Here is a 13,549-nt window from a genome sequence, read left to right on the forward strand (position 1 = left end):
TTAATAAATATAGATGTCTTTAAAAAATGGCAATGGGAAACATGAAACAGTTCAGAAAATACATCTCAATAACAAAATTAACACCATCACAATGTTTAGTTATAGAGAAATAAATGTGAGCTTCAGTGTAATGGCCACACAGAGTAACATTACAAACAAAATAAAGGTAACAAAACAAATGATGATGATTATTCAATAAATGCATTAAAAAAATCAAAATGTTACAGTAAAACTTGGGACAACATGAAACACTGATAAACATTCTTAACATTTTTGACCACATGCTGGGAAGGAGACAATGACAATTTATGGTTATGAACAGCTCTTATTTCCATTAGTAGATGTGGCTTGCACAAACAGTAACATATACAAAGACACAAATACCAGTCAGCAAAGCAAAGACAAAAAACGTTCCATTTGTGCGGTCACACACAAACAAGGTGGTTAATTGGTTAAAAGCTGTGAGACAAGGAAAAAAATGAGGTATCTTTTAATGAAAAATAGCTGTTAGCCATGAATTTTCTGTGAATCAGCAGTCTGAAAACCTTTAAGGATGCAAAGTAGCAAGAATATTAGAATCAAAACCTTAAATCCATGATAGTAAAGGCAGCCAGATTCAACCTTTTCCTCTCCATCCCAAAATGTGATTAGGATGTACGCGATGGAAAAAGAAAGTGTTGCATCTCAGCTGGGGTATGCTGGTATAAATAATTTCCAAAAAACTGCACCAAGAACAAGTCAGTTGTTTTCTTAGCAGAAGCCTTTACTTAGCATGAAAGCAAGATGCAAGAGATTGGAAGAGCATTTGGCAGTGACATTTCTGGAAAGATAGGGGACATTTAAACATTTGCTTTATCCAGTAAACTATCTGAGCTGTTGGAAACATAGAGTTAGTTGATTGATCTCAAACTTCAGAGGCACCAAGGCAAACAAGGCAAGTGCTTTACATAACTTTAAAAATTTTGTGATGTTTATGACTTAAAGTTTAGTAAAGTAAACTAATAGATTTTTAGCCTATATAACTTAGTTTGAGTTAAATAAAGAATAATTTTAAAACAAAGCGATATGTTTAATATGTATAACATTTTATGATCGGTAGAAACTGTTACACTAAATAATATCTAAGAAAGGGTAAAATATCCCCCCAAGTTATTTTAAGATTCTACTTTTATTCATATTATATAAAAATTTTTGCAATCAAAATTCAAATGTCCAACTCAAAATTCCACTAAAACAGAACCTAACAGTGCTAGGATAGAACCCTCAATCTCGAAATGAATTAAGTAAGCTTTGGAATGTTTTTATTTGCATTAAAATATAGATAGATAGATAGATAGATAGATAGATAGATAGATAGATAGATAGATAGATAGATAGATAGATAGAACACTAACTGTATAATTGTGAGTGTTGAAGCTAATGATTTTATCATACCATTAAACAATCTACGGATTAAATAATTTTTTAGTCTTCAACAATATTAATGATATCCAACATTAATAACTCTTCCTAACTTTTCAAAATTTTGAATAATTTTTAATCATTTAAAAAGTTTTATAAAGTTTAAATTAATAGGATTGGTTTCACTTCTGTTTTTTTTTCCCCAAGGTGATATTTGGTGCTTAGTGTTTTTTATGCTTCCATTAACTAAAGACAAAATTTCATAGATCAGACGTTATGTTCATTTTTTTTCCCCCTCAAAATAAAAGTCTGTGTCTTTAACAGATAATCCAATCTTTTGGTAAAATTGATTGAGAGAGTTCAGAAAGTATAAATAAAAAACTTACAGTAGTGAGACAAGCAGGGTTAGAGTCCCCAGGGAGCGGTTAGTAAGACATTTTGATTCTGGATAAGACATACAGAAGAAGGAAACAAAAAAAAATACAAAACAAAAACAGGTAGGTCGGAAAGGAAAAAGAGAAAATTAGTGAAGAGAAATATTTGGAAAAAAAAAGATGTAGAGAAAGTTTTTGCGTCCAGGAGTGATGCAGTTTTTGGAAAAAAAAAAGCAAACAGTACTGAAGAAACAGGTTTCACATGTATCCTTTGTTGGAAAGCTAAATCCATTCACTACTTAGAGGTTACACCAGGATTTCTGCAAAAATAAACAGTGTTATTTTTTTACCCTCCATTTCATCCAGGTACTACAGACTGTAAAGGATTTGCCCAAATATGACTGACAAATAATTTGCAATTCAGTGGTTATTACATAAATTACTCAATGACAGCGCTCATGGGGTACAATGCTCAAAGTATAGATGTTTGTATGGCAACAATGCACATCCACTGTTCTAAAGTAATGTAATTAGAATAAAATCAGGTGTTGGACCTATTTAATTTCATTCTTTGGTAATGCATTAACATATATGCCTAAGTAAAAGAAAACATTCATATAAGCTAAACCCATTGATATTGATTTTACACGAATTACTATTGGCCACACAAGTGCAGCCAAAATTAATTTTTAACTACAAGAATTCACATGTCAGGTTTGATTATTAATAAAATTTCTGGGTGTCTTTTTTCTTTTTTGTTCCTACTGGAGTTGTGTTCCAAAGTGTGAATAAACATCTCATATTCTTGTAAGAGTGTGCGTCCACACACCAACATAAAAATGGTTGTCAGCTTCTCTAAGGCCATGTCCACAATACTACACTTTCATTTAAAAATTGTGTTTTCAAATCATTTACCAAAGTATTTTTGCCAACACTAATACAATGGAAAACAGTTATGATGTAGATATTCATTCACCCTAGCCATGAATGCAATGGTGAAATAATCCTTGGAGGGATGGTAGCACTGCTGGCAATGGGATTTATTGCAAATCTGTGGCGACATGTATTCAAACTGAACAAAACGTTATTTAGATGCATAGAGATAAGTAACATAACAAGTGGTATGGATAGGAACTCCTCTTATGTTGCAATATGGTTTCCTTCCATGAAGGGTGACCAATTAAGGAATGAGGCATTGAAATGGGCAGGTTTAGTGAAGAATAAGCTACATAATATGCACAAACAAATCAGAGCATGGAGTCTGTCTTTTCAAAACTCTTTGTTTTCACATATCTACACTACAATGGCAAGCCAGCATTTTTTGAAATATATGTCTCTGTGGAGCTTTTTCAAAATTCTTAGTTTTCAGAAGTTAAAAACACCAAGGTAAACAGAGTAAAAGTGAAATCAGAGACTATTGTAATGCGTGTGTTATTATCCATAATAATGTGGATGTAGCCAACATATAAGTTTGGAAAGTGTTTCAAAATCGATCCATGTTCATAAATCAATGAAACAAAAAAAAAAAAACGCTTCCTCCATCTACCATTCGTCAAAAATGAAATGATAAAACCTGGAGTCCCACACAGCCGACAATCACTTTCCTAATGAGGATTCAGCAAAGCGATCACTCAGTTTCTTAACTTCTACAGACTTCCCCCAGCACATGGTTCAGCTTTGGTGACCCCACACATCTGTTCAGCTTAACAGGCAGCCACAGCTTCACCTTTCTGGTACTCGGAGTAGGGGTAGACTCCTATGTCCACCTTGGCTATGCTATCCTTCCGCGAATTAAACTGCTTAATCTTCTAGCTTTCTGTGTCTTCTCTCTCTATGCCTCTGCCCTTTCTTCACAGAACACCCCAATTATGTACTTCCAGTCTCATTTTTTCCTGTTTTGTTTTCTCCCTGGCACTCCCCCTATGATTTTGTCATGCCTTGTAGTTTCTCATTTACCTCACCCATCTGGCACCCTAATTCACACATGCCACCGCTTTGGTAAATTACTTATTACTACATCCACTGGCATTCCTTTCACATGTGTGCCCTCAACACACACTCTCTGAATTGTGCCCCTCATGACAGCTAGCTCACCTGCCATTCACAAAGACAGGGCAGCTCCAATGCCTCCCGAGAGTAACACTGCACTGGTCCGTTCGGCAAGTATAAAATCAAAGCAAAGTCTTTCTAAAATTAAAAACGAATCCTATCATTTTAAACAACCCATGATCTGTCCCATCATAAAGGCCATCAGAATTGTGATTTCTATTATGACTTTGGAGGTATGCTACTGGTCAAAAGTGACTTTGGGTCTGCCACATCTCTTCCAATCAGAGTTTCTTTCAGTTTCCAATTGCCCTTGGATTGTTTAAGATGCCATACTCACTTGGCACTTTGATCTTTTTCTGCAATATCTCTAAACAAAAGGCCTACACTTTTTAGGTTAATAATGGTCTGTCTCATTTCATTTGTTAATTTCCATTTTCTTGCCAATATCACTGGAATAGCATCCAAGTAGTAACACAGTCTGTTCCAAGTCTGCTTTAAGACAGAGTGGGGATTTTTAAGTAATCAGCGGAAGTTATGACACCTTTGCAAATTGTTTGATTCATGTTGCAAGGTTTAATTTACTTTAATTGCTGTAGAACATCTGTAGGTTGTAACCTACTAGTTAGTAATATTCTCATATTTCCTGTTTTTTTCAGTTTTTGCTAACCTAAACTTTAAATTTAAACCTTTGGCAGTTTACTTTTTACCTTATCACCATTTTAGGTCATTCGTTGCATTTCGACTGATTAAATTTTAGGAAAAACTGGAAAAACTGAGGTGTTCCAAAACTTTTGATGGGTAGTCAATGATGTCTCCAAAAATCCTATTAGGTGGAATTTCTGTTTTTGTCTATTCAAAATTTCAATTGGCTATATCTCAGTTCATATTATAAAATGACTTATACTGCTATGTCTTTTGTTAAACACTGAGATACATTTCTTTTTTTTATCATTTGCTTAAGTTAATTAATCTGATTATGTGTGTAAACATTGTATGATTAAGTAACTTACTGTCACTGGCATTACTGTTGTAAGAAAATGCGATAACTCTCAACCTGTGCTCAGTAAAGAGTACAATACAAGAATAAGCTGAATTGATCAAAAGCTAAATAATTATGTTCCATATTTCAGATTATATGAAGTGAAATACGTACACAACAAATACTCATTCCAAAATCAAAAATGCAAACAATAAAATGAAATAAAGAAAACAAAATAAAACACCTACAAAGCCAAATTTTTGGGGTCTATGGCATTTAACATCCTTAGACATACAAACCATATATATTAGTGTCAACATATCTTTATCTTAAGGTGGATATAATTAGTAATTAAGTATTTTTTGGTTAAAAAGAAAAAAGGATGAGTAAAAATGCCTTTATTGGCTTTCATGCAGCTGTAAAGCAATACATACAAAACATGCTATGTTATAAAAACTCATTTTAGAAATGCACACTTTTGACCTTGACAGGAAGCAGCAAACAGAGGAGAGTTTAGGAACAGAAGCAACTACAGATTTATGCTTAGCTAAATAACTTTCCTGAATCTGTTTCTTTAAAGTAAATTGTAAAAGAAACCTCTAAAGATAAGGACAAGAACGTAAATATGTATACAGTGCATAATACAAAATAAACTTGAAAAAACATTTTCTGAATTGAACATTCTTACAGTTATTATTATTAATTATTTTATTAATTTTTCAAATTGCATATTTGTAGTTTCCATATAAAAAATGACTTAAATAAATACAAAAATACTAATATGGCAGACAGCACATCAAATGACTAGGATGAGGAGCCTTTCAGTTTTGTGCCATTATAACTTTCAGACCAAGTGAGACAAATTTCTTTCTCTATCTCTCATACGCAAGTAAAACCAATGAAGTGAGGAGAATGATATTGTAGGTAACAACAATATTAGAATCATTAAAATGACCTAATTTAAAAAAAAAAATTAGTATTTTCACTTTGGTCCAAAGCTATGGGACATTAGACATTTGTGTTATTTTCATCATTTGGATGTAGATGTGTTAAATTCAGTAAAATTATTATTAAGCTTCTGCTGCACTAATCCTATACCTAAGACTGAAGAGTCTTTTTTTTCTTTATAATGTGAATAGCATCATCTGCACCACATCTACGGAAAAAAGACCCCTTAACTGATTATTTTTTATTAAGAAAACCTTGCTTATTTTGTCAATAAGTGATTCTATTAAGATAAAACAAGTCATCACTTAGAAATCCCAAACCTTCAATAAAAATTTCAATACATTGATTTTATTGTCACATTAATTAAATCAGTTTGCTCCTGTTCACTGATGTCTGGTAAGTAATTATGCACGTTATTATTATTGAAAAAGGTATTCAATTATCATCAGCATTCTAATTGGAAGTCGTTATGGAAAATGAACTTCCCTTGTGAATTTTGACAGATTCAACTAAACAATATTCATAATACAGAATTACCTGTAGGCTGCCACACAAACACAAGTTCAAAACAACTGTCAAGGAGTCTTAAAGTGGATGAGCATTTATGTTAAATTCAAGATCTTTTATCAAAATCTGTCCTATAGAGCAAGTAATTCTTTAGAAATTGAACATGGAACTGGTGTAGCTGAAAAAAGATGAAACACCAAAAAAAAAATCGATTTCTCACATAAAAATCATTAAAAACAAACTCCCCATTTTTGTGACACTTGTTACTTTGGAACCCCACAAAACAATACTGCATTATTTACTGTATGCTCTGGACATTCTAATGTGCTATTTCAAATAAAACTGAGCAAACTTCACAATTCACTCCAATAAAAACAATGCGTAACAAAAGACAATGGAAGTGAAGAGTTACCTCAATAGATCCTGGATGGTTTTTATCAGCTGCTTCAGCCCCTTTGCTCTCTTTACTGACACTTCCCGGACTAGAGGGGCATAACCTTTTTTCATCCTTTAATGCCTGCTCCAAGATTTTTTTATTTAGTGCTTTTGCAGTGGTTTCTGAAAGTGTATAGCCAGGAGGAGCAGATAAGTCTTGCCTAATACTAATTATTTCACGGGCTTTCTCCCCATGAGATTCAACAATTAGTTGAACAGGACTGGGTGACCTGCCCTGACCATTCTTTTGAAATTCCTGAACAGTTCCAAATGCTGCCTTTTGCTCTTCAGACTTGGATTCACCAGGCTGAGAGTGACTTGGAGATTTGTTAAACTTCTGCATGGGGTCAAACACTAATGGAGTATGATCAATGATATTAAATAGGCTGGATAACCCATCGTTGATGGTGGTGTGTACAGGACTGTCCCTGGTAGTAGTTGATCTGGCCCAAGCTGACTCACTATACCCCTTTTGAGGTGTGATTGGGGCAACTGGTTTATTGTTATTAGGTGAATCAGCTTTGGCTGGAATTTTCCGTTGAAGTTTTGGAGATCCGTACTTGGGTGAACAACAAGGACGCTCAAATTTATTCTGGACAACAGGGGAGAACTGCATTTTCCTGACACTTCTAGAAGGAGATGACACAGGAGTTGAACCTCCTTTTGGCGTTAAGCACTTATGGGGACTGCTGGTGATGCTCCTCAGACTTTCTGTCTGGAGGCCAACACTGTTGGTTTGCGTTGTTTGCGTTCCCCTGGTCATGACACCATTTGTTTGGCAGGCTATGTCCTTTAACTGCCTTTCCGTTGAATTGGAGCGAATAGCGTTCCTCACAGAAAAAGCAACCTCTTTCATATCATCACTCATGTTCCTTGATAATTCTAGTTCATGCAGGGAAGAGGCAAAACCCACAGTAGAGCAAATTGGGCGCTCTATCGTATGCAACCCACCTTCGAGAAGTTCCTTGTGATGTTTAGGCCACCTACTGAATACTTCATCTGATCCACCATTGGAATCTGTTCCTTTTGATTTTGAAACAGAGAATAAAAAATCTGGGTCTGTCACAGGATTTCCCTCTGTGTCAGAAAGAACTGTGCCATCAAATGTAGGGATAATTGAGGGACTGTGAAAGATCCGGACTCCAACTTTATCTGTGACCACATTGTTTCTAAGTGGCTGCTTTTGGCAGTGCTCTGGGCTAGTCAAAGTGTTCGTCGTCATTGTAACACTTGTGGTGAGGTACCAAGATTGAGTTTGGAATGGATCTGAAGTTTGCTCTCCCTTCCTGATTTCTGTCCTCTCTGTCCATGCCTGAGCTTGCTGTTCAGTGGGAGCAGTGTGGCATCTGTCAGCAAAATCCCAGCTTTTGTTATTAAATTCCTCAATGTACTTGAGATCATCTGGTGACAGCGGAGGGGTTACCTCATCCTTGTTACCATCTCCATGAAGGCTCTTTTCAGGGAGAAATGGAGAACTGTCCATCAATCGCCTAAACTCTGACATGGAACAAACTGATTTTGCTCTGTAAAAATAGAATATAAACAGTGAATTATGAGTAATTGAGAAGAAGAAAAAATTAATATTCACAACCAAATAATTGAAAAAAAAACACAAAATAAGAATAATGTAATAGAACTTTAAAACAAAACACAAAGCCAAAAGTCTACAAAATTAAGTTAATACTGTTGACCACATTGTGGGTAGAAATAGTCGACAGACTAAGTCTCTGTTTCATCCAGACATTTCATTTGCTTCAATATTTTGTTACATCTAATACTTGTATCCCTGCATTATATGGATTAAATGTGACCTCTATTGAGTAGTACATAAATATGGATTAAATAAAACCAAGCACTCTTCTATTATTCTTAATCATTTCTGTACAATTCTGAAGTTTAATATGAATGGAGGCCAAGCCCATGGCTGGGAGAGGGTTTGGGTTTTGTCTCAATCAAACGGGAAGGACATTCCCAGGTTCTACATAAAAGGAGCCATTTTGGCTTCTCTAGGTGAGTCAGAGTTGGGAGGCCGTGGACAACACTCACCTGGGGAAGCAGAAGGAGACATGGAAGAGTCATTTTGCATTTTATGGTACAGTGTTGGGTTACTTTTAAATCATGTGAAGGTACCTTTGTGTAATAAATGTCTTTATTTTTACCCAGAGCTGTGTGTGTGAAGTTGTGTCTGGGGACCAGTGGCACCTCTAGTCTTCACAACATGCATATACTATATGTTTCCATAATGTAAATATAGACAAATTTATTTCTTGTTTTATTTACCCACATTATAATCACAGTATCATTCACTTGCTCTTTTTCTTTCAACTGTGTATGTATGGGGTTATTTCATTATATTTTAAGTTAATCTATGTTGCATCAACATTTGACAAACATACTGCACACTAAATGAAAAGGAGTACAGGTGCCTACTGTATGTACATACCGAGCTTACAGACCCAACTTGCCTGAAAATGTAAACCTGTAGGTTTTGTATGGGATGGGTGAAGAGGGTTAAACAAAAAAGTTAAAATTAAAACATTGTCATTAAGGTTGATGAATGGCAACCAAGACGATCAATTTGAACAGCTCATGTAATGCATTTTGATGACAATATTGAAAAGTAAAAAAAAAAAATATATATATATATATATATATATTATATATACACACACACAGTGGGTACGGAAAGTATTCAGACCCCCTTCAATTTTTCACTCTTTGATATATTGCAGTCATTTGCTAAAATCATTTAAATTAATTTTTTCCCTCAAGATAGAACTTTTTGGCCTTAATTCTAAGCGGTATGTGTGGAGACAACCAGGCACTGCTCATCACTTGTCCAATACAGGCCCCACAGTGAAGCATGGCGGTGGCAGCATCATGCTGTGGGGGTGTTTTTCAGCTGCAGGGACAGGATGACTGGTTGCAATCGAGGAAAAGATGAATGCAGCCAAGTACAGGGATATCCTGGACAAAAACTTTCTCCAGAGTGCGAAGGACCTCAGACTGGGCCGAAGGTTTACCTTCCAACAAGACAATGACCCTAAGCACACAGCTAAAATAATGAAGGAGTGGCTTCACAACAACTCTGTGACTGTTCTTGAATGGCCCAGCCAGAGCCCTGACTTAAACTCAATTGAGCATCTCTGGAGAGACCTAAAAATGGCTGTCCACCAACGTTTACCATCCAACCTGACAGAACTGGAGAGGATGTGCAAGGAGGAATGGCAGAGGATCCCCAAATCCAGGTGTGAAAAACTTGTTGCATCTTTCCCAAGAAGACTCATGGCTGTATTAGCTCAAAAGGGTGCTTCTACTAAATACTGAGCAAAGGGTCTGAATACTTAGGACCATGTGATATTTCAGTTTTTCTTTTTTAATAAATCTGCAACAATTTCAAAAATAATTTTTTTGTCTGTCAATATGGGGTGCTGTGTGTACATTAATGAGGGAAAAATTAATTTAAATGATTTTAGCAATATATATATATATATATATATATATATATATATATATATATATATATATATATATATATATATATATATATATATATATATATATATATATATATACAGTATATATATATATATATATAGAGAGAGAGAGAGAGAGAGATATACCTTAGGAGGCCACCTGTTCGATTTCCTTCTTCTTGATATGAAGATGCTTTCTTTCCATTAGAACTATCATCGAAGGCCTTAAACAAATGACTCAATTTTAGTTATCTTAATATTGTACATATCTACCATAAAGGCAGTAGTAATACTTAAACCAGTCATTGGCTTTAATTAGATTATCATTAACAAGAGAAAAAAAATAAAATTGCAAAACAAAGCAAAATTTCTATTTGAAATAAATGCATTGTATTGGACAAAAATGACACTGACAGTTTTTTTATATAGTTTTTAAGAAATGAGCTTTATCCAATAGGATGGCATAAAGCAATAGTTCCTGGAGGCTCAATATAAATGTCATGCATAATACATATGCAATATCTGAACCCTTGAAAACTTCCTTTCAGCAAAACCTGGATATTGTTTAAATGCTGCATTATAATCCATTTTCAATGACAATCACACTTCTTCCTTAATTATAATTTCTAAAGAGTGGTGGGGTGATTCAGTGTAGAAATGTAAGCCTGTATGTTTTCAATTCCTTAACTTGTACAGAAGTGCACTGTGTAAACAATGCAACATACTGTATCTAGTCTGTGGATATAAAGGTCGTCATTTATTCAAATCACCTACTAAAGCAGAGTGTAGAAGATTCTGTTCCAAAACACTGACATTCATTTGTGGCATATGTGAAGTATCTACAGAGTTGGTTCTGAGGGACTGTCCAGAAGGCACATGGAAGCAACAATTGTATGAAAGTTTTCTATAAGGGCTTAACTTTTGATTCTGACCTATACAATTTCCTTAGAAAAAGTTATATTTTTATAGCACACTGGCATTGGTCTTACTTTAAAATTGCTTCACTTAATAATGTATGGCCAAGAAATTGTCCCAGATGCTTAGTATAATTATACATACAACAGAATAAATGGAAAAACAGAAAAAGAAAATTCACAACAGATCAACTCAGAATCTTCACACAAAATCTACTGTATGGATAAACTGACATTTCGAGTTTCACTCAGGTTTCAACTATTCAGCTGCTAATCAATTCCTCTAAGTAAATTCTTGTGGAAAAACATATCAATATTTTTATTTCTAAACTTAAAAAAGTATCAGATAATATAATGCAGATACACATGCCTTCAAAAGTATTTGAACTGTAAGATGTCCTCAGTGTTTTATGATTGTTAGTGACCTTTTGAATTGTATACAGCTGGAGGTCATTTGATTACAACCAATAACAAGTGAAAACACTTTTTAGGAAAAAAATATTTTTAGAGACAATTGCTAGAAACCTGTTTAAATTGGCATTAATTCGGAATTAGTGATTAGTGATTCAGACTTCAAAGCAGATCAAGTAAACTACTAATTATGGAAAGACATAATTTAGATAAATAAATGAGCCACTAATTAAAAGAACAATCAAAACTGCAATGACTGTCGAACAAGATGAATACTGCTACTACCTTAAAATTCTTTTTTAGACTGTCATTAAGTCTTGCTAAAGACATGAACACGTATTACAAATAACTGAGACCATGTATGGTATCATGTGTCCACACTAAATTATATATAATGATAAACTACTGAAATACTCCGAAATTGTTAATGTTGCACACTCCCAATAAATTTAGTGTCATTAAACCAAAAACTGTGCATTTAAAGGATCATTTTCATTTTCAGGATACACAGAAGTGATTCATAATGTTAATAATGCACAAGCATATTAAGTCATAGACTACAATGATCTTCATGTAAAAGATCGAAAGGTCTAATATAATTGAATAAACAGATAAAATATAAAGTCACAAGGATCTATATCTAACCTCATTCAAGCAGATGAACTTTTCACTTTCCAGTCTGGAGGCTGCTGGGACTTCACTCTCACTTAAGGAGTCAAGGGATAAAGCATCCAAGAACAGATTTTCTGTGGCATGGAACCTGTCACTTTCTTTTAGCTTCATTGAGCCAGGATGCTCTTCAAATTGTTCATCTGAGTCAGAGAATGACCTGGCAGTTGCTGATCTGTGTCCAAGAGGACTAGCCTGTGGCGAAAACAGTCTGAGCGCAGACTCCTTATGATCACTGAAGGATCCTTCCCTTCTGTGTAGATTCAATTCCTTCTGAAGCTGAAAGATAACATTTAAGAGAATGAGAGAATTTCGGGTTTGCATAATTCCGAACAAAAGCACAATGTGAAAAAACACTGCATAATAATCTTTAAACATGTACCTCTGGTAATAAGCCTACAAAAAGAATTCAATAACAAAATGTATAATTACTGAAATGTTTTTAGGAATGTACTGTATTATAAACAGAGTTACAAGTAGGCTTTAATTCACAATATAATTTATTAGACAATGGTTTGACAAACTAAACCAGACATACCCGTCACTGGCCACTAAATGTTCAGTGTGACCACTTTATTTATATTCATTGATTTATTAATATTTTACACTTCGAATCTTAGATCTTGCTTAAAAGGTCACGTCCAGAAAAATCTGCTCACGACAGATAACCATGCTATGGAATAGTGCAAGCAGTGATTTGTAACTAAGTTAGAATGAGGTTGTATGAAACAACAGTTAATAGCAGCTTTTTATAATTGGTATTATTAGAAATACAACACGTCATATCCGATCCTTCCAGGAATTGGATTTGAAACATTTAAAGATCTGACACATGTTGGGGATATTATTATTCAGCCAGGGTTTCCCTCCCCTGGCTGGGGTTCAAATGCTGTTTTTTGTTCATGTTTGATTCCTTTGCTTATTTTTTTTTTTTTTAACATTTTATTAATCAGTCAATTTTAGCAAAACTAGGGTTTGAAACAAATCAACCCCCACCCATGAGAAAGAAAGCTAGGCCAGCAGAGTAAAACTTTAATAATAGTAAAAACATGTAAATAAATAAATTAATTAAAATAAATAGAATAAAAAAGAGGGGAGAGAATCCGCTTCCTCAATTTAAATGCGAATTCTAAAATGTTATTGATTAGAGCCTACCAAGTTTTGAAAAAGTTTTGTACAGATCCTCTAAGTGAGAATTTGATTTTTTTCCAATTTCAAATAATATATAACATCAGTTATCCACTGACTTAAAAAGGAGAGTTAGGATTCTTCCAGTTGAGCAAGACAAGTGTGCGTGCTAATAGTGTAGTAAAGGCAATTACAGTTTGTTTGTCTTTCTCCACTTTAAGCCCATCTGAAAGAACACCAAACACAGCTGTTAATGGG

General features: G+C 34.4%; 1 protein-coding gene across 5 annotated transcripts in view; it reads right to left on the reverse strand.

Annotated features, from left to right (window-relative positions):
* The window catches only part of LOC120530354 (microtubule cross-linking factor 1), a 243,001-nt gene that overhangs the window by 7,670 nt on the left and 221,782 nt on the right, over positions 1-13,549 (reverse strand). For 4 of the 5 annotated variants that reach the window (XM_039754783.1, XM_039754786.1, XM_039754782.1 and 1 more), the window contains 3 exons: positions 12,140-12,442; positions 10,317-10,393; positions 6,671-8,216 (listed from right to left, as the gene is read on the reverse strand). In XM_039754783.1, the coding sequence (XP_039610717.1) occupies positions 6,671-8,216; positions 10,317-10,393; positions 12,140-12,442 (1,926 nt within the window). Of the gene's footprint in view, positions 1-1,787; positions 1,846-6,670; positions 8,217-10,316; positions 10,394-12,139; positions 12,443-13,549 lie in introns of all 5 variants that reach the window. The other variant, XM_039754784.1, reaches the window with a different exon arrangement.

The sequence above is a fragment of the Polypterus senegalus genome, chromosome 5 (assembly GCF_016835505.1).
Source record: "Polypterus senegalus isolate Bchr_013 chromosome 5, ASM1683550v1, whole genome shotgun sequence".
Lineage (NCBI taxonomy): Eukaryota > Metazoa > Chordata > Cladistia > Polypteriformes > Polypteridae > Polypterus > Polypterus senegalus.